The 24,727-nt window shown below is 40.7% G+C and overlaps 2 protein-coding genes across 4 annotated transcripts in view; one reads left to right on the top strand and one right to left on the bottom strand.

Annotated features, from left to right (window-relative positions):
• Positions 1 to 113: 113 nt before the first annotated feature.
• The window catches only part of TTI2 (TELO2 interacting protein 2), a 42,294-nt gene continuing 17,680 nt past the window's right edge, over positions 114 to 24,727 (top strand). Inside the window, exons 1-7 of one of the 3 annotated variants that reach the window (XM_057697037.1) lie at positions 114 to 153; positions 470 to 1,157; positions 2,878 to 3,064; positions 3,728 to 3,820; positions 5,380 to 5,567; positions 5,646 to 5,789; positions 7,750 to 8,071. In XM_057697037.1, the coding sequence (XP_057553020.1) occupies positions 511 to 1,157; positions 2,878 to 3,064; positions 3,728 to 3,820; positions 5,380 to 5,567; positions 5,646 to 5,789; positions 7,750 to 8,071 (1,581 nt within the window). In that variant the 5' untranslated portion in view covers positions 114 to 153; positions 470 to 510. The other 2 variants (XM_057697038.1, XM_057697035.1) reach the window with 2 other exon arrangements.
• On the bottom strand, positions 7,097 to 24,549 carry MAK16 (MAK16 homolog). The gene is made up of 10 exons (XM_057697039.1): positions 24,460 to 24,549; positions 22,067 to 22,116; positions 21,866 to 21,975; positions 21,697 to 21,761; positions 21,351 to 21,502; positions 20,530 to 20,584; positions 11,501 to 11,575; positions 10,662 to 10,775; positions 9,868 to 9,933; positions 7,097 to 9,698 (listed from the first exon to the last, which is right to left on the bottom strand). Exons 1-10 carry the CDS (start codon positions 24,472 to 24,474, stop codon positions 9,504 to 9,506), a joined length of 897 nt encoding a protein of 298 aa, XP_057553022.1. The 5' UTR covers positions 24,475 to 24,549; the 3' UTR covers positions 7,097 to 9,503.

Here is a 24,727-nt window from a genome sequence, read left to right as displayed (position 1 = left end):
TTCCTGAAGCCGTGTCGCTGTTGCTTTACGGTAGTAGGTCGTGAAATGACGGAGCGTTGCCGCGGTAGTGGCGGAAGCTAGCCTTGTGCTTTGCGGCAACGACGTTAGCTACATCGGATCCTGATAGGCGCAGGCGTGCCGGAAGGGCTGCAGGTAAAGGGTGCTGTGTGTGTCATGCCTTAGGGGGTTATTTCTTAAACGCTTTAGGATTTTTTTTTTTTTTTTTTTTTGGTTTCTTTTTTTGACTCTTCAGAGAGGCAAGAGTAATTTCTCCCCTTCACTATCAGGGATCTGAGATTCCGTTACTCCCAGAGAGACCCCTTTCTTTCGTTCTTTTCTTTGCACCTTTGCTGTTCTGCGGGCTAGACTCTCCCTCGGTCCTCCAAGACGTCTCGCCGCTTTATTTGATTTGAGTTCTGTTCATTGAGAGAACCCCAGGCCCTGACTTATCTTTCCTTCCCCTCTTTAGCGGGTTCTCGCCCGCCTCCATCCTTGTCCTCGGCCTGAGGCATGGAGCCTGACAGCTCTCGGGCATCCCCACCCCGGGAGGGCTCTTCCTCTACTGGACCGTGGCCTTCCTCCACCCTCGGACAGGCCTTCTCCCAGATCTTGCACCACCTTGCCGGCCAGGGATCCGGACGGGCCAAGGCCAGAAATGCAGCTCTTCAGGACCTCAGTGCTCTCCTGGAAGCCAAAGAATGTGATCAATTATTCGAGGGGAGCGACACCTCGCTCCGTGGGATGCCCGAGATGCTGGGGCAGGTGGCACAAGCCCTGGGGAAGTATGCAGCCCCTCCCAAGGAGCCGGAAGGAAGAGGCGATCGTCACTCCCAAGTGGCCGAGAAAGCGGCCGCAGTTGGGTTGCTGTTTCTTAAGCTGTTGAGGAAAGTTGAGGCCGCCAAGAATTCCTTGGTCTGCCCTGCATGGAAGACAGGTCTCCGTCACCTGGCAGGACCCATCTATATTTTTGTAGTCACACACAGCTCGGAGCAACCGTGGACCAGCCCAAGATCTCAGGAGCTCGCTGGACAGGTGCTCGCCTTACTGCTTCAAGTTACTGAGTGTGGTTCTGTGGCTGGATTCCTCCGCGGAGAAAATGAAGACGAGAAAGGGAGGTTTACTGCGATCATGGGGCTTCTCAAACCCGACTTGAATAAGTGAGTAGTCCTGCCATGAGGGGCCACCAACTTGAGCTTCAGCCTAATGTTTAGAAGGTTAGAACTCAACGGAGCCTTGTTTTTCATCAGTAAGATAAAGGTGTTGTAATAGCAGATCTCTTAAGGCCCAGAAAGGTTGTGATTTACTGTAAATGACGTTAACTAGGTAGTGGCAAATTCGACGTTAGAATCCAGGTCTTCAAACTCGATTTTCTAGTGCTCTTTCCAGTCCTGACAACTACTCTGAAATTGGAAGTTTTGTCCCATTAGACTTAACTTTCTTCAGTTAGGTGGGGTTGGGGATTCGGAGACTTAAACTTACGATTTGAGTTTAAACTTAGGGATCTTGAAACTTATCACTAGTTATCGTGGAAGCAGTGTTCGGGATGAAAAAACAAAAGTCCTTTAGATTGCTATTAGCTAAAGTATTTTCTTTGCGTTTCCACTTGATACTTTGTACATATATAATTGTAACACTGGAGTGATGAGAAGAAAATGAGTACATAACTGTCTTTTTTTACCAGGAACATGGAGTTAAAAGGCTTAGTTTTGAGGCAGTCTGGTGCTCCTTTTTATTGCTTCTGAATAAGACCTGTTTTCTTGTTTGTACTATAAAGATAATATTACCTGTTACACCATATTCGAAGATTTGTTGAGTAATGTGTGTAAACTCACTTTGTAAGCTATAAATTGCTGTTTGAATAGATTCATTTGCTCCTATATGGTAATAATAATAATGTTACTGAAGACATTTCCTTTACTCCTCTCTCCCTTCTCAAAAGTTTCTCACTGTAACCATCAGCACAGATTCTTTTTTTTTTTAATAAATTTATTGGCAGCATTGGGTTTTCGTTGCTGCGAGCGGGCTTTCTCCAGTTGCTGTTGAGCGGGGGCTACTCTTCGTTGCACTGCGCTGGTTTCTCATTGTGGTGGCTTCTCTTGTTGCGCAGCACGGGCTTTAGGGTGCTCGGGCTTCAGTACTTGCAGCACGAAGGCTCAGTAGTTGTGGCGCTCGGGCTTAGTTGCTCTGCGGCATGTGGGATCTTACCGGATCAGGGCTTGAACCCATGTCCCCTGCATTGGTAGATGGATTCGTAACCACTGCGCCACCAGGGAAGTCCCACCACAGATTCTTTACATAGCTGTGGTTATAACTGGCCACTTCTCATTGGATATGCTTTAGACTTGGAGCCCTGGGTGAGATTGTTAAATGTATTTAGTGTAAGTTCTGTAAGTTATTTTGATCTAAATCTTAAAAATGTATAACATCGAGTTATCTTATGTGGGATGTATTTTTTTTTCAAGTACAAGAAAATACATTTAGGACTTCCTAGGTGGCGCAGTGGTTAAGAATCCGCCTGCCAATGCAGGGGACCCGGGTTCGAGCCCTGCTCTGGGAAGATTTCACATGCCACAGAGCAACTAAGCCCATGCGCCACAACTATTGAGCCTGTGCTCTAGAGCCCGTGAGCCACAACTATTGAAGCCCACGCGCCTAGGGCCCGTACTCCACGACAAGAGAAGCCACTACAATGAGGAGCCTGCGCACCACAATGAAGAATAGCCCCTGCTCGCAGCAACTAGAGAAAGCCCATGTGCAGCAATGAAGACCCAGCACAGCCAATAAATAAAATAAATAAATAAATTTATATAAAAAGAAAATACATTTAGCTTGAACTGGACACCATGTCACTTACTGTGGTTTCACATTTCCATTTAGGGACTCCTGGAAGAATAACCCGGCCACCAAACATGTTTTCTCATGGACTCTGCGAAGGGTCACTCGACCCTGGCTGAGCCAGCATCTGGAAAGGATACTGCCCCCATCATTGCTCATCTCAGATGACTATCAAACCGAGAACAAAATTCTGGGCGTCCACTGCCTCCATCACATTGTGCTCAACGTGGTGAGTGACCTCTGTCCTCTGTCATCTGTATCAGTGGCACAGGCTGAGCCATCATGGCTGCTCCTCATTCACAATGTCACTGTTCTAGCGTTGACTGTGTTTCTTTTATTCACTGGCATTCTGTTAATGCTGTTATGTGACTCAATTCATTAATTTTTATTTTTCTCTCTACATTTTTCTCTGTCAACCTAGTAGGTTGTATCTCATAGGTGACATATGTAAGAAAGACCATTGTGAAACTGAGGAACCAGACTTTGAGTAATTAACAGCTGACTTTCAAGGAACAAAAAATTCAGAAGCTGGGGCTTCCTAGGTGGCGCAGTGGTTGAGAATCCGCCTGCCTATGCAGGGGACACAGGTTCAATCCCTGCTCCAGGAAGATCCCACATGCCACGGAGCAACTAAGCCCGTGCGCCAAAAAAAAAAAAAAAAGAAAAAGAAAAAAAAAATTCAGAAGCTGAAAGGGATTATGCCCAAATGTGCAAGCTATTACTCAAGAAAACATTTTTTTTCTTTAAATTGTGTATTATGGAGCTTTTAAAATATACGCAGAAGTAGAGAGAGTAGTATAATGAATCCCATGTACCATGTTCAGTCTTAAAAATTATCAACGTTTTGCCAGCCTTGGGACACTTTTAAATTGGGTAACTTATCTGATTCCAGCCAGCTGCTGATTTGCTGCAGTACAACAGGGCCCAGGTCCTCTACCACGCCCTTTTCAACCACCTGTACACACGGGAGCACCACGTCATTCAGGTAATTGTAAGATTTGTTCATAACTCTGAGCTTTTGAATTTGAGAAGGTGGCATTATGTGAGTAAGAATGGTTGGTACACATTTTTCTCTTCTTGGAAAGTAAGGGTGATAACTGAGAGCCACTGACAAGTTGAAAATATGGGGGTAGCAAATGACTAGTGAAAATGTCTCATTACCAAGAGGCATCCACATTCCTGAGTCTCCAGTGAAAAGCTAGTGTTTTGTCTTCATCTGGGTCAATTATATATCACTTGGGGGTAGCTTTATGTCTGAAAAAATTCTATTTTTTTTTTTTTAGTCTCACCTATTTATGAGCAAGAGAGAGAGATGGGTTCTTTTTTACCCCCCTCCCGCCCCTTCTTTTTCTCTTTTTGGCTGCAAGACTTGCAGAATCTTAGTTACCTGACCGGGGATTGAATCCAGGCCCCAGCAGTGAAAGCACCGAGTCCTAACCACTGGACAACCAGGGAACTCCTGAAAAAGTTCTATTTTTATTAACTTAAGTGCCCTTCCTTCTGGGCTGCTTTAGTATCACCACACACACTTGCAGCTCCTTGTATGTTGGGTTTTTAGTGTTATTTATTCTTTCATCCAGTAGACACAGAGTGCCTGCTGTGTGCCAGTGACTGTTGTAGGTTCCAAGAATGAATGAGTCAGACAGGGTTTCTGGCTTTAAGAAATCCTTTGGAGAGACATTTGTGTAAATATATGTACTGAGTACATATGTACAGAGTAATAAATCTATTGAAAGAGGCTTGTATAAAGTGCAGTGGGTGTTTAGCGGTAGGCAGCTAGTGAGGTTTGGTGGTATTGGGGTGGTTTTAAAAGGATTCGGTAAGGAGGAGATATTTGCTTATAAAGGATGAATGAGTTTCCGGGGGTGGGGTGGGGAGGCAGTGCAGAGAACATTCTGAAGACAGGAGAAACAAGTTACATAAAATCCTATTTTATGCCTATTCTCCCTCCTCCCACCTCAGCCTGCCACCTTTCTTTTTTAAGGTTTTGAGAATCCAAGCTGTACTAACAGCCAGAAAGGTTAGAGCTCTTGAGATGGTGGTTCCAAAAAAAGGAAAAAGGAAAAAAAAAAAGTAAAAGAAAAAAGAAAGATCCCAGGGAAGCCAAAAGGTATTGATTGCCTAGATACTGACATTTCAGATAGGGTGATCAAAGTGCACACACATAGGATCACCTTAGTGGTTTTATTATAAATATTATACTTGTAAATATCACTTACACTTAGGAATTTAGTGACAGTAGACTTAGATTCCTACATTTTGGATTAAAGTCTTAGCTCAGCTATTCTTCCCATTTTACAGATTAGCAAAGAACAGTCCTGAGGAGATGATACTGACTTGAGACTGTTCGATGGAGGTAAAGAATGTAAAAAAGTTTGAAATATAAAGTAATATAAAACACTTAATGTATTATTCCTAGGATCTTTTAGAATTCTATCATATGGACCCCAGGGATGGTGGATTAGTGGAAGCTGCTAGAAAAATCATTGAGTGTTGTGAATACAAACTGGTGAACTACAGTTCCTTTCTGTTACTGCCTCCCAGGCTGTGCTCCTGTGTCTGCTGGATTTATTCCCCATCCTGGAGAAGGCCCTGCACTGGAAGGGAGTTGCGGCCCGACCCACCACCCACTGTGACGAGGTCCTGCAGCTGATCCTGATGCACATGGAGCCTGAACACCACCTTCTCTTACGCAGGACTTACGCAAGAAGCCTACCAGCTTTTGTGAAGAGGTGAGTCCCTGGGCAGCTGGGCGTGGCCATACTCCTCAACGTCCCTCGTTGGCGTCACATTTTCCCTGTCATTTTTAGATTGGGGATCTTAGCTGTCCGGCACTTAAAGAGACTGGAGCGAGTCATCATTGGTTATCTGGAGGTTTATGATGGACCCGAAGAGGAGGCTAGATTGAAGATACTGGAAACCCTAAAACTTCTCATGCAGCACACATGGCCCAGGTATGACAGCCAGTGGACATGTGTGCCAAGAGGGGCAAAACTCAGCTAGTACTCCAGTACTCCCTTCAGAGCCCACCCAGATGTACGTTCAGTACAAAGAATTAAGGACATGGCATATATCTGAATACCTCCCATTTTTCCATACCAGTTGGATTTTAAACTGTGAGCATGGCATTGGAGATATACTCAGTTCCTTCAGGTGTACATCTCTTTGGATTTATAAAGCATTTTAGAATTTTAAAGGCCACTTAGCAGTGCTACCGTAGACATACGTAACTTTGTTCACCCTAATGTTTCTTAAATGTAATTGAGGATGGGGCACTTGTAGCACATCACTGAGTATCTGCAGTGGTCAGGAGAACACTGATTTGGGACATGTTTGCTTAGCATTCCAACTGTGGCTCAGGGTAGGTGTCATGAACAGCACGCAGGAACCCAAACACGTTGAGTCTGCAGAAGTCTCTCTTGCATAAAATAACAAGGCTTAAGTGGGCGAGAGTCCAGTGCCTCAGCCAACACGGGTGTATCTCTATTCTGAGCCGTATTCTCTCATCTCCTTACAACGTACCCCACAGTCACTTTTGTAACGAGGTTGCATTTATTTACTTACTGTCTTTCTTCTCTACTGAACTATAAGCTCCGGGAGGATGGAAGACCACTTTAGTATACTGAGAACTCCACAGTTTACTCAGAACCTGGTATTAAGTACACAGATATTTTAAAAGTGACTGGAATAGATGGATGGATGGAATTGAATCAGACTAATCCTGTCCAAGTAGAAGACGTCAGGAAACAAATATGAACACCCCTCTTTCACTGTGCCAATTGGATTTATGTATGATTCAAGTGGGGCAAAGGAAATACCCTTTTAAAACTTAAGTAGGGACTCCCTGGTGGCACAATGGATAAGACTCAGTGCTCCCAATGCAGGGGGCCCAGGTTCGATCCCTGGTCAGGGAACTAGATCCCACACGCATGCCGCAACTAAGTTCACATGCCACAACTAAGGAGCCCACATGCCAAAACTAAGACCCGGCGCAACCAAATAAATAAATAAAATTTCTAAAACTTAAGCAAACTGGGTGTTTGTCTTGTAACCTGTCAGAGGAAACAAATTGTGGGGGAAAAAAAATAAAAGAGTGACGACAGGTGGGGGGCTGAGCAGCACACAAGTTACAGGAAACCACTTACTGTTTTTTTTAGATCAAGATGAAGGATGCAAACTTTTCTACTCCCAGTCACATTTCTTCCCAGAAATATGGTTTATTTATATTTTCACACTACAAGTTAATTATTTTTCAGCTTCCTTAAGGCTTTATAGTTTTTTTTATTGTGGTTAAAAAATACATAAAATTTACCATTTTAAAGTGTACAATTCAGTGGCATTAAGTGCATTTACAATTTTGTGTAATCAGCATCATAAAAACTTTTAGAAAGGCTAAGTAGAAGTAAATAGACTGGGCTTAAGTAGTGGTAATCTAGGATCCAGAATTAAAGTGACAGAAAATTCAAATTGACACAAGTCTCAAAAGCCAAGCTTATTTCCCTCACTATATTTTTAACCTCCAGGCCTAAGACTGCATCAAAGCTAAAGAACTATGGGCCATTTCCTGTTTTCTGGCCAAAAGCATAGGCCCCTGGTAAAGGAGGTACCAGTTTTCCCTTTTCAGGAGGGGCTATTTCCTTACAGTAGAACCATGCTTCTGGAGGGAAACCAGGTATTCTTGGGCAGGCCAGAGTGTCGGAGTGTATGGGCAGCATGCTGTAGAAAAAACAAGGGCCTAGAAGTTCAGAAACCTGGAGTCTGGTCTCTAGTTATGCTTCCAGCTCTGTTGTCTTAAATTCTGAATTCAGTTCCTCCATTTATGAAAGAAGGACTTTATACTAGATGGCCTTCAACGTCTCTTTCAGTTTTAACATCCTGATTCAGTGTGGACATCATTTTTCTTCTCGATTCCAGAATTTCCTGTAGACTTGTGGTCTTATTGAAAGCTCTCTTGAAACTGATATGTGATGTAGCAAGGGATTCAAGCCTCACACCCGAGTCTGTTAAGAGCGCCTTGTTAGAAGAGGCCACAGACTGCCTGATACTGCTGGACCGCTGCTCTCAAGGGCAGGTGAAGGTAAGGGACAGTCTGCGACTCGGTTTCATTTTGGCCTCATCATCCTCAGGTAATTCCTGTGATTCTAATTTACCATTTACATGCCTGACCAAGTCTGTGAATGAACATGGAGGGTTCAGCCTTCAACAGAGTTTGATCAATACCTTACCCTTCCTTTAAAGCTATTCAGAAATGTTTAGCCTGAAAGGCAACAGGATCAGCAGATGTTTCTGAAGCTAGGACAGAGAATGGGCAAAAGGATCATGATCAATAGTTTGTAAAATTTAAGTTCTGTTCTAGTGGTCTGAATTTTTAAAAAAGCAAAGAAAAAAGCAAAGAGAAAAGATTGAAATAATGGGCTATAAGCCACCAAGGAGTACTAATAGGTAGAGTACGTAATTCAGATACCACAGATGTTTTCCGTTTTTCGGTGCCAACTATGTTTTCCACATGCTTATTTATCCACAATGGGAGTTCTTCCTTTGGTCTCATATTCCACAGAAGTTAACTTCTCAAAGCCATAGCATATTAATAGCTGTGTATCAATGTATACAAAGTTTATAAATTATTCTCATTTCTTAGCCCATTTAGAAATATTCAATTGAAAGTTATAAGGCAGCATGAAAAGAAATTCATATCCTAAAAACATTCAGGGATAGTATGGTTTATTATTAGTTTATTCAAATTATTTCATCTTGCCTTTTTTAATCTCGGGCAGTTTTCAAGCCCTAGATCTAATCTGATTCACCCTGGCTGGTAGTAAGCTGCTTCTTTGTGCACCAGCAGGACATTTCCTGTTTCTAAAGTTACACCTGTTCTGTGAACTGTGCCGTAGTGTCACCTGTTCTTTCCTTCTTTGAGTATGGTACCAAGAAAGATAAAAAACACATACCCCTGCCCCCCCCCAAAAAAGAGAACAAAACAAAACAAAAAACCAAAGCCTGTTTGGTTTCATATTTCAGGGTCTCCTGGCTAAAATCTCCCAAAGCTGTGAAGACAGTAAGGTGGGGAACTGCATCCGAAGAGTGCAGCGGGCTTCTGAAGGCACTTCCTATGACGCAACTTAAGACTTGTATTACTTTCCTGAAGAGGAAAGGATTTTCTTTCTGTTCCAGTTGTTTTAAGTGGAATTATTTGAAGAAAAAGGTATATTTATACCATACATTATAACTTAGATCTTCTTTTTCCTTCTTTCCTTTTCACTCCCACAGAAGTAGGGAAAGGAGGATAGGAAGAAATTGAGGTCTGGACATTTCTAAATAAAGGGGGGAGGGGGAGGAGTGCAAGGGGGATGATACCAAGGAAACCGGGTAGGTAGGTTTAAAATTTAGAAACATTTACACCCACAAACTCAGCTGTTAGGCTTCTTGGGCTCAAGCTGTTACTTGAGCACATGTAACAATGCCTTAAAAATACTTTGTTCACATTTTAGGCTTTTCTCTACTCCCTCCCAGATTTTTTGCCCCACAGAAGTAGCATAAATATTAAAAACGCAAATATTGTGTTAAAAACAAGATAAAGAGCAAACCCCGTAAGTGTATATGTGTTTAAGATAAAAAAAAAAAAAAAGGTTCAGAATGTTCAGTCCTGTTTATAAATGTCTGATGGGAAATCACGTGGTTTTGGCCTTGGCCCCAGGCTCTGTCTCCTGCTCGTACTCTATCTCTACGTATGCTCTCTTCCTCCTCAAAGGTCCTTTCAAGGGCGCTTTGCCTTTGTGTGTGGTATCTAGGGCCTTTTCCTCTTCCTCACTGGAGGGTGTATCATTCTGGTCTTCATCACTGCTGGCGTCCAGTTTATCCATATCCTAACACAGGGTGGGGGAAACAGGAGAGGAGATGCTAGATTCATTCCCCAAACACCCGCCACTGTCCTATTTAGAATTAAAACTAGAGAATTCATCTGGTCTTTGCGACCAGAGGTCCCCTGCCTGTTTTGTCTGCAGCCAAAGGACGGTTTTTACCAATGAACCTCACCTCAAAATCACTTATGTCGCTCTTGTCCACTTCATCATCCTCCACAAACTCTCTCTTCCCCATATCCTAAAATAAAATGTAACTAACTGTTAGGTTCAAGATACATAATGAAAATTTTATTCTTTGATAAGTGCATTAATAACATAAACAGAATGAGAGTCTACTTACTACACAACCAAAATCAACTTATTTCCAAGTTTAATACTTCTCAATTTAAAACACTTTAGCGATATCAATTCTCATGCCTGATTTAAATCATTAGAGATAAAACATCCTCATTTTAAATAGTTAAAATCAATATACAGTACTGGAACAATTATTTGCACAGTCAACTAAAACTATTAATTTCAAATATCAAAAAACAGTTTACTGATAGGAAAAGTACACCTGTGAGTCTACTGTGAATCTACTTGTTAAATCTGCCCTTTACCTAAAAATACTATCATTTAAGTACTTCTCTTATGTTAACAGTAAGATTAAACCCTTTGTAAATTTCAGTAGGTTCCTTAATGTTATATTCCCTCAGCTAATGAGGACTCTTCATTGGTCATCTTGCAGGAAAAATTTTAGAATGCTAATAATAAGTTAGATCAAATTGTCAATGCATAGTCTGTTGGCTGAACCTGGAGAACAAAGCAGCCACTACTGAACCAAATTAGTCAAAAATGTTAGGAAAAAATAACCAAATATCTATTTGGGGTTAGGGAACTGAAAATGATATTCTCTCTCAATTACATAGAAACAGAGCTAATCCCATCCATTACTGCTTGACAAAGCAAAACCACAAAGCTTACTTCTTCATCTTCTTCATCATCTTTTTCCTCAGCATCTGAAGAGTCACTCTCTGCCTCCTGCTGTTCCAGGGCCTTGTCGAAGGCATGGATGGGGAAGTTGTAGATGTCGCCATACTGGAGAACATAAACGTGGGACAGCTTTAACCACATTTGGATCTTATGCTTAAAGTCCACTGTCCAACAAGCATATTATTTTCTTCAGTGATTAAACGAGAATATTTAGTTTGATAAGTAATATTACTGTATTATTTTCAAGCCTAGAACTAGCAGTGTCTTTCAAAAACCCACATCTGATATTTAAATAATCAACAGTTAACATCAAACAGATAACATCTATGAAGAAGGCCAGATGCCAGATCACTTGAAAACCCGTGGACTGGAACAAATGTAATTCTGCTGACAGAGGGGAGATAACATGGAAGAAGTAAATTTTATTCATGTTGTCTCTGTAAAGGACAATTTTCAAAAGAGAATAAAAATTCATTTTAAAGAACCTTAAAAGACTAGGATGAATAGGCAGGGGGATCAAAACTGTATGACTTTTGTAGAGAGCTGGAATTGTTGTGTTTGGAGCAGGAGTTGGGAATAATGGCAAAAAAAGGAAAGGTCTCTCTACTGGAGTATCAAGGGTAACTAAAGTATTTTACGTGCTTGATCAAGGAACTAAAATGAGGAAGCCAGGGCCTATGTGATACTTATTTTACTCCAGAAATAAAATCAAGGGGAAGATCTTTCTAGCATCTTTAAAAATAAAACACATTTCCCACTATTCCCACATATCCTAGCATATTACTACCTAAAAAATAAAATCTGTATCCCAGAGTTCCTAGCTTCCTCACCGTATCTTGTTTCAGTCTCTCCAGCAATTCCTTTTCGATGGCATTGTCCAGCTGAGCTGCTATTAATGCCTTTTCCTATAAGATAAAAAGAGCAAACCCATTTACTTCATTAGTATTCATTTTTCAGCCTGTACAAGTGGAAGAAACTAAGTTTTTATGTGACAGATCTAATCACGTTTTCCCTCTTGCTGCAACAGGAACTTCTGCCTGTCCAACCAGATATATATATATAAAAATTCCTATGGTTTTATGAATAGATTTCTAAATTAAATTCTAACAAAGCCTTTGATAGGTACACAAAGCAAGTAGGGCTACATACATTTAAGTTTCTCAGGAAATTAGCAATCTTGAAGCAGACTCTGTAAAAGCTGCGTGAAGGGAACAGAGACCTTCACCCATTTACATTTTCTAAAACCATGTTAGATTCCATGTGATAGAAAAGTAGATTAAGAAAGTCTCTTTAGTAGTCTCATATGAAATGATACATGGTATCAAACTGTACACAAACAAAACATAAAAATGTAACCTCAATCTAACTTTCTTGCCAAAGACTATGCATTACTTGAGAAAGAAAACCATAGAGGATGTGAGTGCTACACCCTGAAGCTGTGTACTGAGGGTGAACAGTACAGAGGATCAGACTGAAAACCATAGAGGATGTGAATGTTACACCCTGAAGCTGTGTACTGAGGGTGAACAGTGCAGAGGATCAGAGTGAAAACCATAGAGGATGTGAGTGTTACACCCTGAAGCTGTGTGAGGGTGAACAGTGTGGAGGATCAGACTGAAAACCATAGAGGATGTGAGTGTTACACCCTGAAGCTGTGTGAGCGTGAACAGTGCAGAGGATCAGAGTGAAAACCATAGAGGATGTGAATGTTACACCCTGAAGCTGTGTGAGGGTGAACAGTGCAGAGGATCAGAGTGAAAACCATAGAGGATGTGAATGTTACACCCTGAAGCTGTGTGAGGGTGAACAGTGTGGAGGATCAGACTGAAAACCATAGAGGATGTGAGTGTTACACCCTGAAGCTGTGTGAGCGTGAACAGTGCAGAGGATCAGAGTGAAAACCATAGAGGATGTGAGTGTTACACCCTGAAGCTGTGTGAGGGTAAACAGTGCAGAGGATCAGTGACAGCGCAGCAAGACAGGGAGCACACAGAGCAGCTAGAAGCTTCTGTGAGCCTCTATACTTTTCTCTAAAGTGCATGCTTTCACCTCAGGGGTGAGCCACTGAGATGTAGGAAGCAAATATTCAAAACTTTTTTGCATTGTTTTTCTTTAAAATATCAAGTATTACAAATATTTTTTATGCATGCTGACATTGCTGCTCTGATTCTGTCCATAAAGGAAATAGTTGTGTGTCACATACAGTGAGCAAGACATGCCAAGGGAAAAATACTGCACAGAGTTTGAAAGTGGTGCTCTCATTCCAAATTATTGCAGCCTGTAGCTATTTGCTTGGTTAAGTGGATTTATAGATGATACCAAATAGTTTGCAATAAGATAGGGAGTAGTTTTAAAGATGTATACTGGTTACTTAATGGTTTAGTACCTCAAAAAGAGTTGTAGAACTTAAAGAACCATGCATTTTTCACAAAAAGACAAATGTTTGAGATTTGTCAACCTTTTCTAAGATGACAAATGGCTGTTAGTAGTATGATGTAGCAGAAGTTTTAAAGAATATACTCTGTTCTTTCAAAGGAAAGGCAATATGTTAACAGTGCGTTTGAAAAAATTGTTTTTCAAAAAAAAAAAACTTGTCCTGTGACTAGAACATTTTAAAAAATGATTACATCTATATGTGACATTGCTGAAAACACGCCTCCTATAAAAACTGAAATCACACACTCAAAAAACTTGGAAATAGATTTTCCAACCCACTTAAAAATCTTACAAATGTTTTTCAGAGGGCTTCAAACTTAACTTCAATTTCTTCTGAAAGATTTGCAAGAATGCCTGTTTTGACTCAGGGAAGATGAAAACTCACTAGCCAGCTTTAAGCAAAAACTGTCTGCACTTGGTGGTGGAGAATGAAAAATGAACAGCAAGTACTTACTGCAGACACTCAACAGTGCCCTCCTTTCTTCTCTATGTCTCTAAGCTAAAACTTATGCTAGCCCTTAAAGGCAAATTTACACTCTCCTGAGAACCAAATCTTCGTTTCACTACATCACAAACTATTATTTATAATACATCTATTAGTGGAAATATACATGTATAAGATTTACAAATAATACACCGGGGAGCATATGTTCAAAAATTTTATTGATGGGGTGACTGATCAAAAAAATTTGGAGATTCGATTCCAGGTTTCGGCACCAAAAAAAATAAGTTTGGAGACCAATGATGTGACAGGTTTGAGATACAGAACTCTATGTGATTAATGGAAACAAAAGCATCAAGATTGTTAAAGAGGAAGGGTCAAGATGGCGGAGTAGGAGGACGTGCGCTCACTCCCTGTTGCAAGAGCACCGGGTTTACAACTAACTGCTGAACAGCCATTGACAGAAAGACACTGGAACTCACCAAAAAAACCACCCCACATCCAGAGACAAAGGAGAAGCCGCAATGAGACGGTAGGAGAGGCGCAATTGCATTAAAATCAAATCCCATAAATGCTGGGTGGGTGACTCACAAGCTGGAGAACAGTTATACTGCAGAAGTCCTGAGGGTTCTGAGCCCCACGTCAGGATTCCTAACCTGGGGGTCCAGCAACAGGAGGAGGAATCCCCAGAGAATCAGACTTTGAACCAGACCTACCTGCCGGTGTTAGAGGGTTGCCTGCAGAGGTGGGGGGCAGCTGTGGCTCACCGAAGAGACAGGGGCACTGGCAGCAGGGGTTCTGAGAAGTGCTCATTGGCGTAAACCCTTCCAGAGTCCACCATCAACTCCACTAAAGAGCCTGTAAACTCCAATGCTGGGTCGCCTCAGGCCAAATGACCACCAGGGTGGGAACACAGCCCCACCCATTGGCAGACAAGCAGATTAAAGTGTCACTGAGCTCCACCCACCAAATCAGATTAAAGTTTTACTGAGCTCCGCCCACCCAGCCCAACCCACCATCAGTCCCTCCCATCAGCAAGCACCCACGAGCCTCCTAGACAGCTTCCTCCACAAGAGGGCAGACAGCAGCATCAAGCAGTATCAGCAGTATTTCAACTTGTGGAACTGAAAACCACAGCCACAGAAAGACAAGAGAAAATGAAAAGGCAAAAGACTGTACAAGATGAAGGGACAAGATAAAACCCCAGAAAAACTAAATGAAGAGGAGTTAGGCACTCTTCCGGAAAAAGAATTCAGAATAATGATGGTGAAAATGATCCAGGACTTTGAAAAAGAGATTGGATGCAAAGATCGAAAAGTTCCAAGAAAAGTTTACCAAAGACCTAGAAGAATTAAAGAGCAAACAAACAGAGATATGCAACACAATAACGGAAATGAAAAATACAGTAGAAGGAACCAATAGCAGATTAACTAAGGCAGAAGGACGAATAAGTGACCTGGAAGACAGAATGGTGATAATCACTGATGCGGAAAAGAATAAAGAAAAAAGAATGAAAAGAACTGAAGACAGCCTAAGATACCTCTGGGACAATGTGAAATGCACCACCATTTGCATTATAGGGGTCGCAGAAGGAGAAGAGAGAGAGAAAGGACCTGAGAAAATACTGGAAGAGATTATAGTTGAAAACTTCCCTAACATAGGAAAGGAAATAGCTACCCAAGTGCAGGAAGCACAGAGAGTCCCAGGCAGGATAAACCCAAGGAGAAACATGCCAATACACAGAGTAGTCAAACTGACAAAAATCAAAGACAGAGAATAGTTATTAAAAGCAACAAGGGAAAAACAACAAATAACATACAAGGGAACTCCCATCAGGTTAACAGCTGATTTCTCAGCAGAAACTCTGCAAGCCAGAAGGGAGTGGCACGATATATTTCAAGTGATGACAGGAAAGAACCTACAACCAAGAATACTCTACCCAGCAAGGATCTCATTCAGATTCGATGGAGAAATCAAAAGCTTTACAGACAAGCAACAGCTAAGAGAATTCAGCACCACCAAACCAGCCCTACAACAAATGCTAAAGGAACTTCTCTAAGTGGGAAACAGAAGAGAAGGACCTACAGAAACAAAAACAAAACAATTAAGAAAATGGTAATAGGAACATACATATCGATAATTACCTTAAGTGTAACTGGACTAAATGCACCAACCAAAAGACACAGACTGGCTGAATGGATACAAAAGCAAGACCTATATACATGCTGTCTACAAGAGACCCACTTCAGACCTAGGGACACATACAGACGGAAAGTGAGGGGATGGAAAAAGATATTCCATGCAAATGGAAATTGAAAGCTGGAGTAGCAATACTCATATCAGATAAAATAGACTTTAAAATAAAAAATGTTACAAGAGACAAGAAAGGACACTACATAAAGATTGAGGGATCAATCCAAGAAGAGGAGATAACAATTATAAATATATATGCACCTAATATAGGAACACCTCAATACATAAGGCAAATACTAACAACTATGAAAGAGGAAATCGACAGGAACACAGTATAGTGGGGGACTTTAACACCCCACTAACACCAATGGACAGATCATCCACACAGAAAATTAATAAAGAAACACAAGTTTTAAATGACACAATAAATCAGCTTGATTTAATAGATATCTATAGGACATTACATCCAAAAACAGCAGATTACACATTCTTCTCAAGTGCACATGGAACATTCTCCAGGATAGATCACATTTTGGGTCATAAATCAAGCCCTGGTAAATTCAAGAAAACTGAAAGCATATCAAGCATCTTTTCTGACCACAACACTATGAGATTAGAAATCAATTACAGGAAACAAACTGTAAAAAACACAAACACATGGAGGCTAAACAATACGCTACTAAATAACCAACAGATCACTGAAGAAATCAAAGAGGAAATCAAAAAATACCTAGAGACAAATGACAATGAAAACACAACGATCCAAAACCTATGGGATGCAGCAAAGGCAGTTCTAAGAGGGAAGTATATAGCGATACAATCCTACCTCAAGAAACAAGAAAAATCCAAAATAAACAATTTAACCTTACACCTAAAGAAACTAGAGAAAGAAGAGCAAACAAAACCCAAAGTTAGTAGATGCAGAGAAATCATAAAGATCAGAGCAGAAATAAATGAAATAGAGACAAAGAAAACAATAGCAAAAATCAACAAAACTAAAAGCTGGTTCTTTGAGAAGATAAATAAAATTGATAAACCTCTAGCAAGACTCATCAAGAAAAAGAGGGAGAGGACTCAAATCAATAAAATTAGAAAGGAAACAGGAGAAGTTACAACAGACACCGCAGAAATAAAAAGCACCATAAGAGATTACTACAAGCAACTATATGCCAATAAAATGGACAACCTGGATGAAATGGACAGATTCTTAGAAAGGTATAACCTTCCAAGACTGAATCAGGAAGACATAGAAAATATGAACAGACCAATCACAAATAATGAAATTCAAACTATGATTAAAAATCTCCCAACCAACAAAAGTCCAGCACCAGACGGATTCACAGGTGAATTTTATCAAACATTTAGAGAAGAGCTAATACCCATCCTTCTCAAACTCTTCCAAAACATTGCAGAGGAAGGAACACTCCCAAACTAATTTTATGAAGCTACCGTCATCCTGATACCAAAATCAGACAAAGATACTACAAAAAAAGAAAACTACAGACCAGTGTCACTGATGAATTTAGATGCAAAAATCCTCAACAAAATAGTAGCCAACATAATGCAACAACACATGAAAAGAATCATACACCATGATCAAGTGGGGTTTATCCCTGGAATGCAAGGATTCTTCAATATACACAAATCTATCAATGTGATACACCATATTAATAAACTAAAGGATAAAAACCACATGATCATCTCAATAAATGCAGAAAAAGCTTTTGACAAAATTCAACACCCATTTATGATCAAAACTCTCCAGAAGGTGGGCATAGAGGGAACCTACCGCAACAGAATAAAGGCCATATATGACAAACCCACAGCAAACATCATTCTCAATGGTGAAAAACTGCAAGCATGCCCTCTAAGATCAGGAACAAAACAAGGATGTCCACTCTCGCCACTACTATTCAACATAGTTTTGGAAGTCCTTGCCACAGCAATCAGAGAAGAAAAAGAAACAAAAGGAATTCAAATTGGAAAAGAAGTAAAACTGTCACTGTTTGCAGATGACATGATACTATGCATAGAAAATCCTAAAGATGCCACCAGAAAACTACTTGAGCTAATCAATGAATTTGGTAAAGTTGCAGGATACAAAATTAACACACAGAAATCTCTTGCATTTCTATACACCAACAATGAAAGATCAGAAAGAGAAATTAAGGAAACAATCCCATTCACCATTGTAACAAAAAGAATAAAATACCTAGGAATAAACCTAACCAAGGAGGTAAAAGACCTGTACTCAGAAAACTATAAGACACTAATGAAAGAAATCAAAGACGACACAAACAGATGGAGGGACATACCATGTTCTTGGATTGGAAGAATCAACATTGTGAAAATGACTATATTACCGAAAGCAATTTACAGATTCAATGCAATCCCTATCAAATTACCAATGGCATTTTTCACAGAACTAGAACAAGAAATTTTACAATTTGTATGGAAATGAAAAAGACCCTGAATAACCAGAGCAATCTTGAGAAGGAAAGATGGAGTTGGTGGAATCAGGCTTCCTGACTTCAGGCTATACTACAAGGCTACAGTGATCAAGACAGTATGGTACTGGCACAAAAACAGAAATGTAGATTAATGGAACAGGATAGAAAGCCCAGAGATAAACTACAGTCAACTAATCTATGACAAAGGAGGCAAGGATATACAATGGAGAAAAGGCAGACTCTTCAATAAGTGGTGCTGGGAAAACTGGACAGCTACATGTAAAATAATGAAATTAGAACACTTCCTAACACCATACACAGAAATAAACTCAAAATGGATAAAAGACTTAAGCCTAAGGCCAGACACTATAAAACTCCTAGAGGAAAACATAGGAAGAACACTCTTCGATGTAAATAACAGCAAGATCTTTTTTGATCCACCCCCTAGAATAATGGAAATAAAAACAAAAATAAATAAGTGGGACCTAATGAAACTTCAAAACTCCTGCACAGCAAAGGAAATGATAAGCAAGACGAAAAGACAACCCTCAGAATGGGAAAAAATATTTGCAAAGGGATCAACAAAGGATTAATCTCCAAAATATATAAACAATTTATCCAGCTCAATATCAAAAAAACAAACAACCCAATCAAAAAATGGGCAGAAGACCTAAATAGGCATTTCTCCAAAGACCTACGCATGGCCAAGAGGCACATGAAAAGCTGCTCAACATCACTAATTATGAGAGAAACTAAAATCAAAACGACAATGAGGTATCACCACACACTGGTTAGAATGGGCATCATCAGAAAATCTACAAACAGTAAATGCTGGAGAGGGTGTGAAGAAAAGGGAATGCTCTTGCATTGCTGGTGGGAATGTAAATTGATACAGCCATTATGGAGAACAGTATGGAGGTTCCTTGCAAAAATAAAAATAAAACTACCATATGACCCAGCAATCCCACTACTGGGCATACACCCAGAGAACACCATAATTCAAAAAGACACATGCACTCCAATGTTCACTGCAGCACTATTTACAATAGCCAGGACATGGATGCAACCTAAATGTCCATCAACAGATGAATGGATAAAAAAGATGTGGTACATACATACAATGGAATATTACTCAGCTGTAAAAAGCAATGAAACTGAGACATTTTTAGAGACATGGATGGACCTAGAGACTGTCATACAAAGTGAAGTGAGTCAGAAAGAGAAAAACAAATGTTGTATATTAACACACATATGTGGACTATAGAAAAATGGTACAAATCAACTGGTCTGCAAGGCAGAAATAGAGACACAGGTGTAGAGAACAAACATATGGACACCAAGTGGGGAAAGTGGGGAGGGTTGGGGGGGAATGAATTGGGAGATTGGGATACCAAATTGTACACTCTAAATATATGCAGTTTATTGTAAAAAAATAAAAAGTTAAAAGAAAAAAAAAGGAAAGAAAGAAATACCATGGGGAAAAAAAAAAGATTGTTAAAGCTGTTTCTTGACAGGATATGACAAATGATGAGGTAAATGTCTCTTGGTGGAAGGGCGGTAAGCAAAGCTAACACCTAGAATGACTGAAAATGTGAACTCGTTAGGGAAAGCTAATTCCTGGGTCTTAAAAGTGTAAGAATACTCAGCCTGAGTGAGGTCCCATAGGGTGGACAGGCAGACTGAGCTCTGCCACAAAGGCTGGAGCTTCCTGACTAGATTTCCCATGGAAAGGAAAATATTATCATCCCTCTTCACTACTTCAGTGACAGAGCTGACTACTCTGCTTCAAAGAAACAATACCAGTTAATCCCTTATCAGCAATTTCAGAACCCCAAAACCTCCGTTTAGAGGCCTAATATAACCTGAACAGACAAGAGGCCACTCAAAAAAACTTTTTTTAAAATTCCACCTACTGTGAATTCTTCTAGTGAAACATTGTTATATTTCACCACACAACCTACTCCTGCGTTTAATGAGAATGCTCAAAACTGGCTGAGGGTAATATGTAAAATATAAGATCAGCAACCTACCAAAATTCTAAATCTGAAACATCTGACCTCAAGGATTTCAGACCAGGAGTTGTAGATCTCTATTTAAGGTATTTTTTTCTGTTCTCCATTACAAATACCCCCAAAGCACCCACATTTAACCTCCCCTGAAAGTCGTAATCTTCAGATAAGAAATATCAGATACCTTATGCAACCAATACTGTTGTCCATTATCTAGGGCCCCAACAGTTCACAGACAGTGGTGACTGAACCACTCTCGTGAGCCGGGCCTGCATAGCCCTACCCTCAATGAAAATACAGAAGCTACAATTATCAGAATAATAAGTTACCTCTCTTCTTTTTTCCCTGCGCTCTACCTTCTTACTCAAAGGAACAAGTTTCCTCCTATGGGAAATAAAACACATGATCAGAAACTCCGAATACATGTTCTACACGTTCCTTTAAAAAAAAAGAGAGCGAGAGAGAGGAAAAAAAGATTGCAATTGATTATGTAGGGCTCAGCTCAAAACAGCAAGATTACATATTTAAAATTTTCTAGATAGTTAATGCTATAAAAAATCAAGCATTTTTACATGTATTTGACACATGTTTTACATATATGTGGCTGTTTTTGTTCCTTTAGGCATTCTGAGACTTCTGAGGGTGTTCACAAAGCTAAAGATTAATGCTTCCATGAACTAAGAAAAAAGGAATTTTCTAAAGAAGACTGACATCTCTAGCTTTCTCTGCAGGTCCCAATGAGAAAGTATTAGGGCCTATCACTCCTCAAAGAAGGCATGCAATGAATTCTGTGGATTTCGTATCACTTTTCAAAATTAGTTTTCAATGACCTCAGAGTAAAGTTCTTACACTGCAGTCTGTTCACACTTTTTCGATCATTTTCCGTTCTCTAATTTTAGGTTTCCCTTGGGGTTACAAAGACAATTTCCGGAAGCTGATTTTCAGACAGGAAGGGGGTAATCAAGTTGTACTATGCTGCTTTTAAAATCCTGCAAAAGCGAAGGGCACAGCTTTAATCTGTGCTAGAGCTGCTGCTTCTTAGCATGTCATAGAAAATTACCCCAAGCTGAACTTAATAGAAAGCATTACTAGAGGTTTCACCACCTCTCGGCTTCATAATATGATGCAGAAATGAATGATCAATACTTACTGTCGCTTTAGTGTAAGTTTTCGAATTCGAATTAGGTACTGGGTGATCTTGGTGAATCTCTGCTTACATTTATGTCGAATGAAACGGGGCCAATAAATTAGATTTTCATCTATTTGCTCCAATGCTTTCTCATAGTTTTTATGAAGCCGGACCTGTCAAACAGATAAAGGAAGCATGAAAGGCAAGGATAAATGATTAGGTTTTTACTGTTAATGACACGTATGGGGCCTAAGGAGGATGGCTTCAAGAGTTTAAGGTAGATGTGGTCAAGGAAGCGAGTAAAGCACGTGGCCTTTTTGCTCTTGATCAATCAACAGTTGTCGTGATTTTATGTCCCAAGTCTTACCCGTTCCCAGAGACGCCTAGGAAAAGCTGCTCGTTCTATAACCTTCATATACAAGTAGCACTGTCCTGCAGGGTAAAGTAAATACTTTTATTATCATTTACAAAGACTAAAGAACATCCTTTTAAAAGCAGTTGAGCACTTCTCATGGAGGTTAAAACTGAAGAGTTACCTTTCTCTTCTTTAATAGTGGCATACTGACTGTTTGCCAGGGGACAAGACGACCGATTACACAGTCCGGTCAGGCTGTATTCATTTCTGCAAAAACTCTGAGTCTTGGTTCTAGAATGAGAAGAAAAGAGCAAAAATTAGAAGACGGGTTACCAAGAGAGCAACTATGGAATCTATGTCCGAGTTGAAAATCTAGACTCACCTAATTTTGAAGGAACAAAATTGCTTGTTTCCTAATGTATCCCAGATAACCTACAAGACAAAGCAGAAACTCATTTCAATTGCTGTCACCCGACAGATGCCATGTTAATCCAAGAGAACAGTGGGCTAGGGCAGCGCCCTGCTTTCCTGAGGAAAGCAGTCTTTGAAGAATGGGAGGACAGAGAAATGCTGTGCAAAATGGTCTGATTTAGTTGGTTTTTTTTGTTTTACACAAGTAACAGATTCTTGTAGGAAAAGTAAATAGCAATTAACAACAACCATTAACTTGCTGCCCAGAGATACAATTTCATTAGCATTTTGTAAATATTTGTATATTTTACCAACTAGTATGCCTACATATACATTTTGAATATGAAATTATATTGTATATATAACTTTCCTTTTACTTAACATGTTCATTATAAAAGGCTGCATAGTACTAGATTTTTGGATATACATGCCATGCATACCATGATTTTATCTCATTGAGGACAAGGAAAATCATCTATTGCTATCCTCCACTAACTCATGTGCTCTATATTCATTTAGCATTTATTGTACAGTTAACACTTATGTAAGACACTGACATTTCAAAGTCCTGACACTCAGGAGGCACTCAAGCACATGCTGAATGAAGGAAGGTACAGTCCTTAAAGAGTTTTCTCTATTCAATTACAGAGAAAGATATATAAACAAAGCATCACAAAGCAGTAGTCTAAATGCCACAATAGAGCTGTATAAGAGCCTGAGAGCCTTTGAGTGAGCTGCCTTGAGGAACTGGGAAAGGCTCTAAAATAGTTAAAGGGAAAACACAAAGAAGTGTTAAAGAATGGAACATTTTTGGAATTTTATAGGATGTGTGTTTTGGTGGGGACAGGAGGGGAGATGATAGGAGACAGGGAAGAGGAAATGAAACTGGAAAAGTAGGAGTTAATTTTGGCTTGTGGCTTTAAATATCATCTCTAAGTTGATGACTCCCAAACTGTCATCTCCTGGTCAGACTTCTCTTCTGAGCACCAGGTTTGTATATACATTCAGCTACCTACTTGACATCACCACCTGAATGTCTAAAAGGCCTCAAACACATTAACAGGTCCAAATGGAGCTCGCGATTGCACACCTCTCAAAAGAATACTGTGTCTCTTCCCTAGTTCTCCCCATCTCCATAAATAAAACCACCACTGAATGGTTTGTTCAAATTCAAAAACCCCTTGATTTCTCTCTTCTTCATTTCATCCATAACCAAGCCTTGCCAGTTACACTGATAAAACAGATCTCTAATTCATCCACTTCTTTTCATGACCATTACTACCTTAGCTGAAACTACTTTCATCATGGTCTAGTCTCCTTGCTTTCATTCTTTCTCTCCTTCAAAAACCATTCACACAAATAGACATTTTCACAAACGTAAGTCAGATATTTCTCATAAAAAGCCCTAAAACAGCTCCTCCAGGACTCTACGTGATCTTGTCCTGCAAACATATACAACCTCACTCGCTGTCTTTTTCCCCTGGATTCCTATTAACAGTCACACTGATGTGCTTTACTACTTGCCCTCTCTCACCTCCACATCTTTGTACTTTACTGTTCCTTTCGCCTGAATTGATTGCTTTCCCTCAGCCCTCAGTGGCGGTTCCTTCTTATCTTTTAGATCTTGGCTCAAATATTTTCTATTCAGAGAAACCTTTCCTGACCAGCCCTATCCGAAATGGTCTTCATTACTCTCTACTTCATCACCCCGATGTTTCTTTCATAGTAGTATTACACAGTTCAATTGTACTTAATTTGTTCACGTGTCTACTGTCTTTCCTGGCTTCTTTGCCTGGCTTAATAACAACCAAATCTCCAGTAATGACTACGATGCCTGGCACGCTGTAGGCGCTTTAGTATTATCTTATACAAATAACTAAACCAATAAATCTAGGATGCTTTCAAAATTACGACGCGGGCAGAGAGTGGAGCGAACGTAAAGGAAATCCCAGCACAAGAAAAGCAGGTTGGAAAGGAACGTGCACGTGAATGAAAAGGACGCTTAAACCTGTACGGTGACGTTTACGGCATCTCAACTTCACCGTTACCGTCCCCATGCCGCCACCCGCCACCCACCCCGCCGCCCCCCGAGTCACGAAGGGCCATACGCAAAGTCCTTCCCCGCTAGGCACCAAGGACTGGATACACCGACCCCGGTGACTGAGGTGGCGACGTCCTGACTCCTCAACCCTGAATGGGCCGAGGAGACACGTGAGAGCCGCACGCTCGGAAACCAGGGTTCTGGAAGCCTCGCTTCCGGAGCCTCGCGTGGTTAATGGGCCAGCTGAGTACGTGGCTTCTGAGTCTCCTAAAGCGGGCGAGATACTCTGCGTAAAACCCGGTTGGCAGAGCAACAGGACTCACATCATCTGACTGCATCTTGTCAGCGGTTCAGCGGGCAGAGCCTGGCCAGGTCAAGGGAGCAGCCATGCTGCTTCCGGAGGATCACTTCCGGTAAGCCCAGTCTCGGCTATCGCGAGAGTTCTGATCTCCCCGGCCTTGCACAGCGGCCCCTGGTGGTCCAACTTCTGCTCCGGCCCCCAGGTCACCCGCCGCCACCGGACTGTCCTCGCGCGCTCGCACCGCTCAGGCCTTGTCCCCGGCTCCCCGTGGGCCTGTAAGCCCAGCTAAG

Source organism: Hippopotamus amphibius, chromosome 10 (genome assembly GCF_030028045.1).
Source record: "Hippopotamus amphibius kiboko isolate mHipAmp2 chromosome 10, mHipAmp2.hap2, whole genome shotgun sequence".
In the NCBI taxonomy this organism is placed as follows: domain Eukaryota; kingdom Metazoa; phylum Chordata; class Mammalia; order Artiodactyla; family Hippopotamidae; genus Hippopotamus; species Hippopotamus amphibius.
Note: the sequence above shows the minus strand (reverse complement) of the source record. Positions and strands in the feature narration are given on the sequence as shown.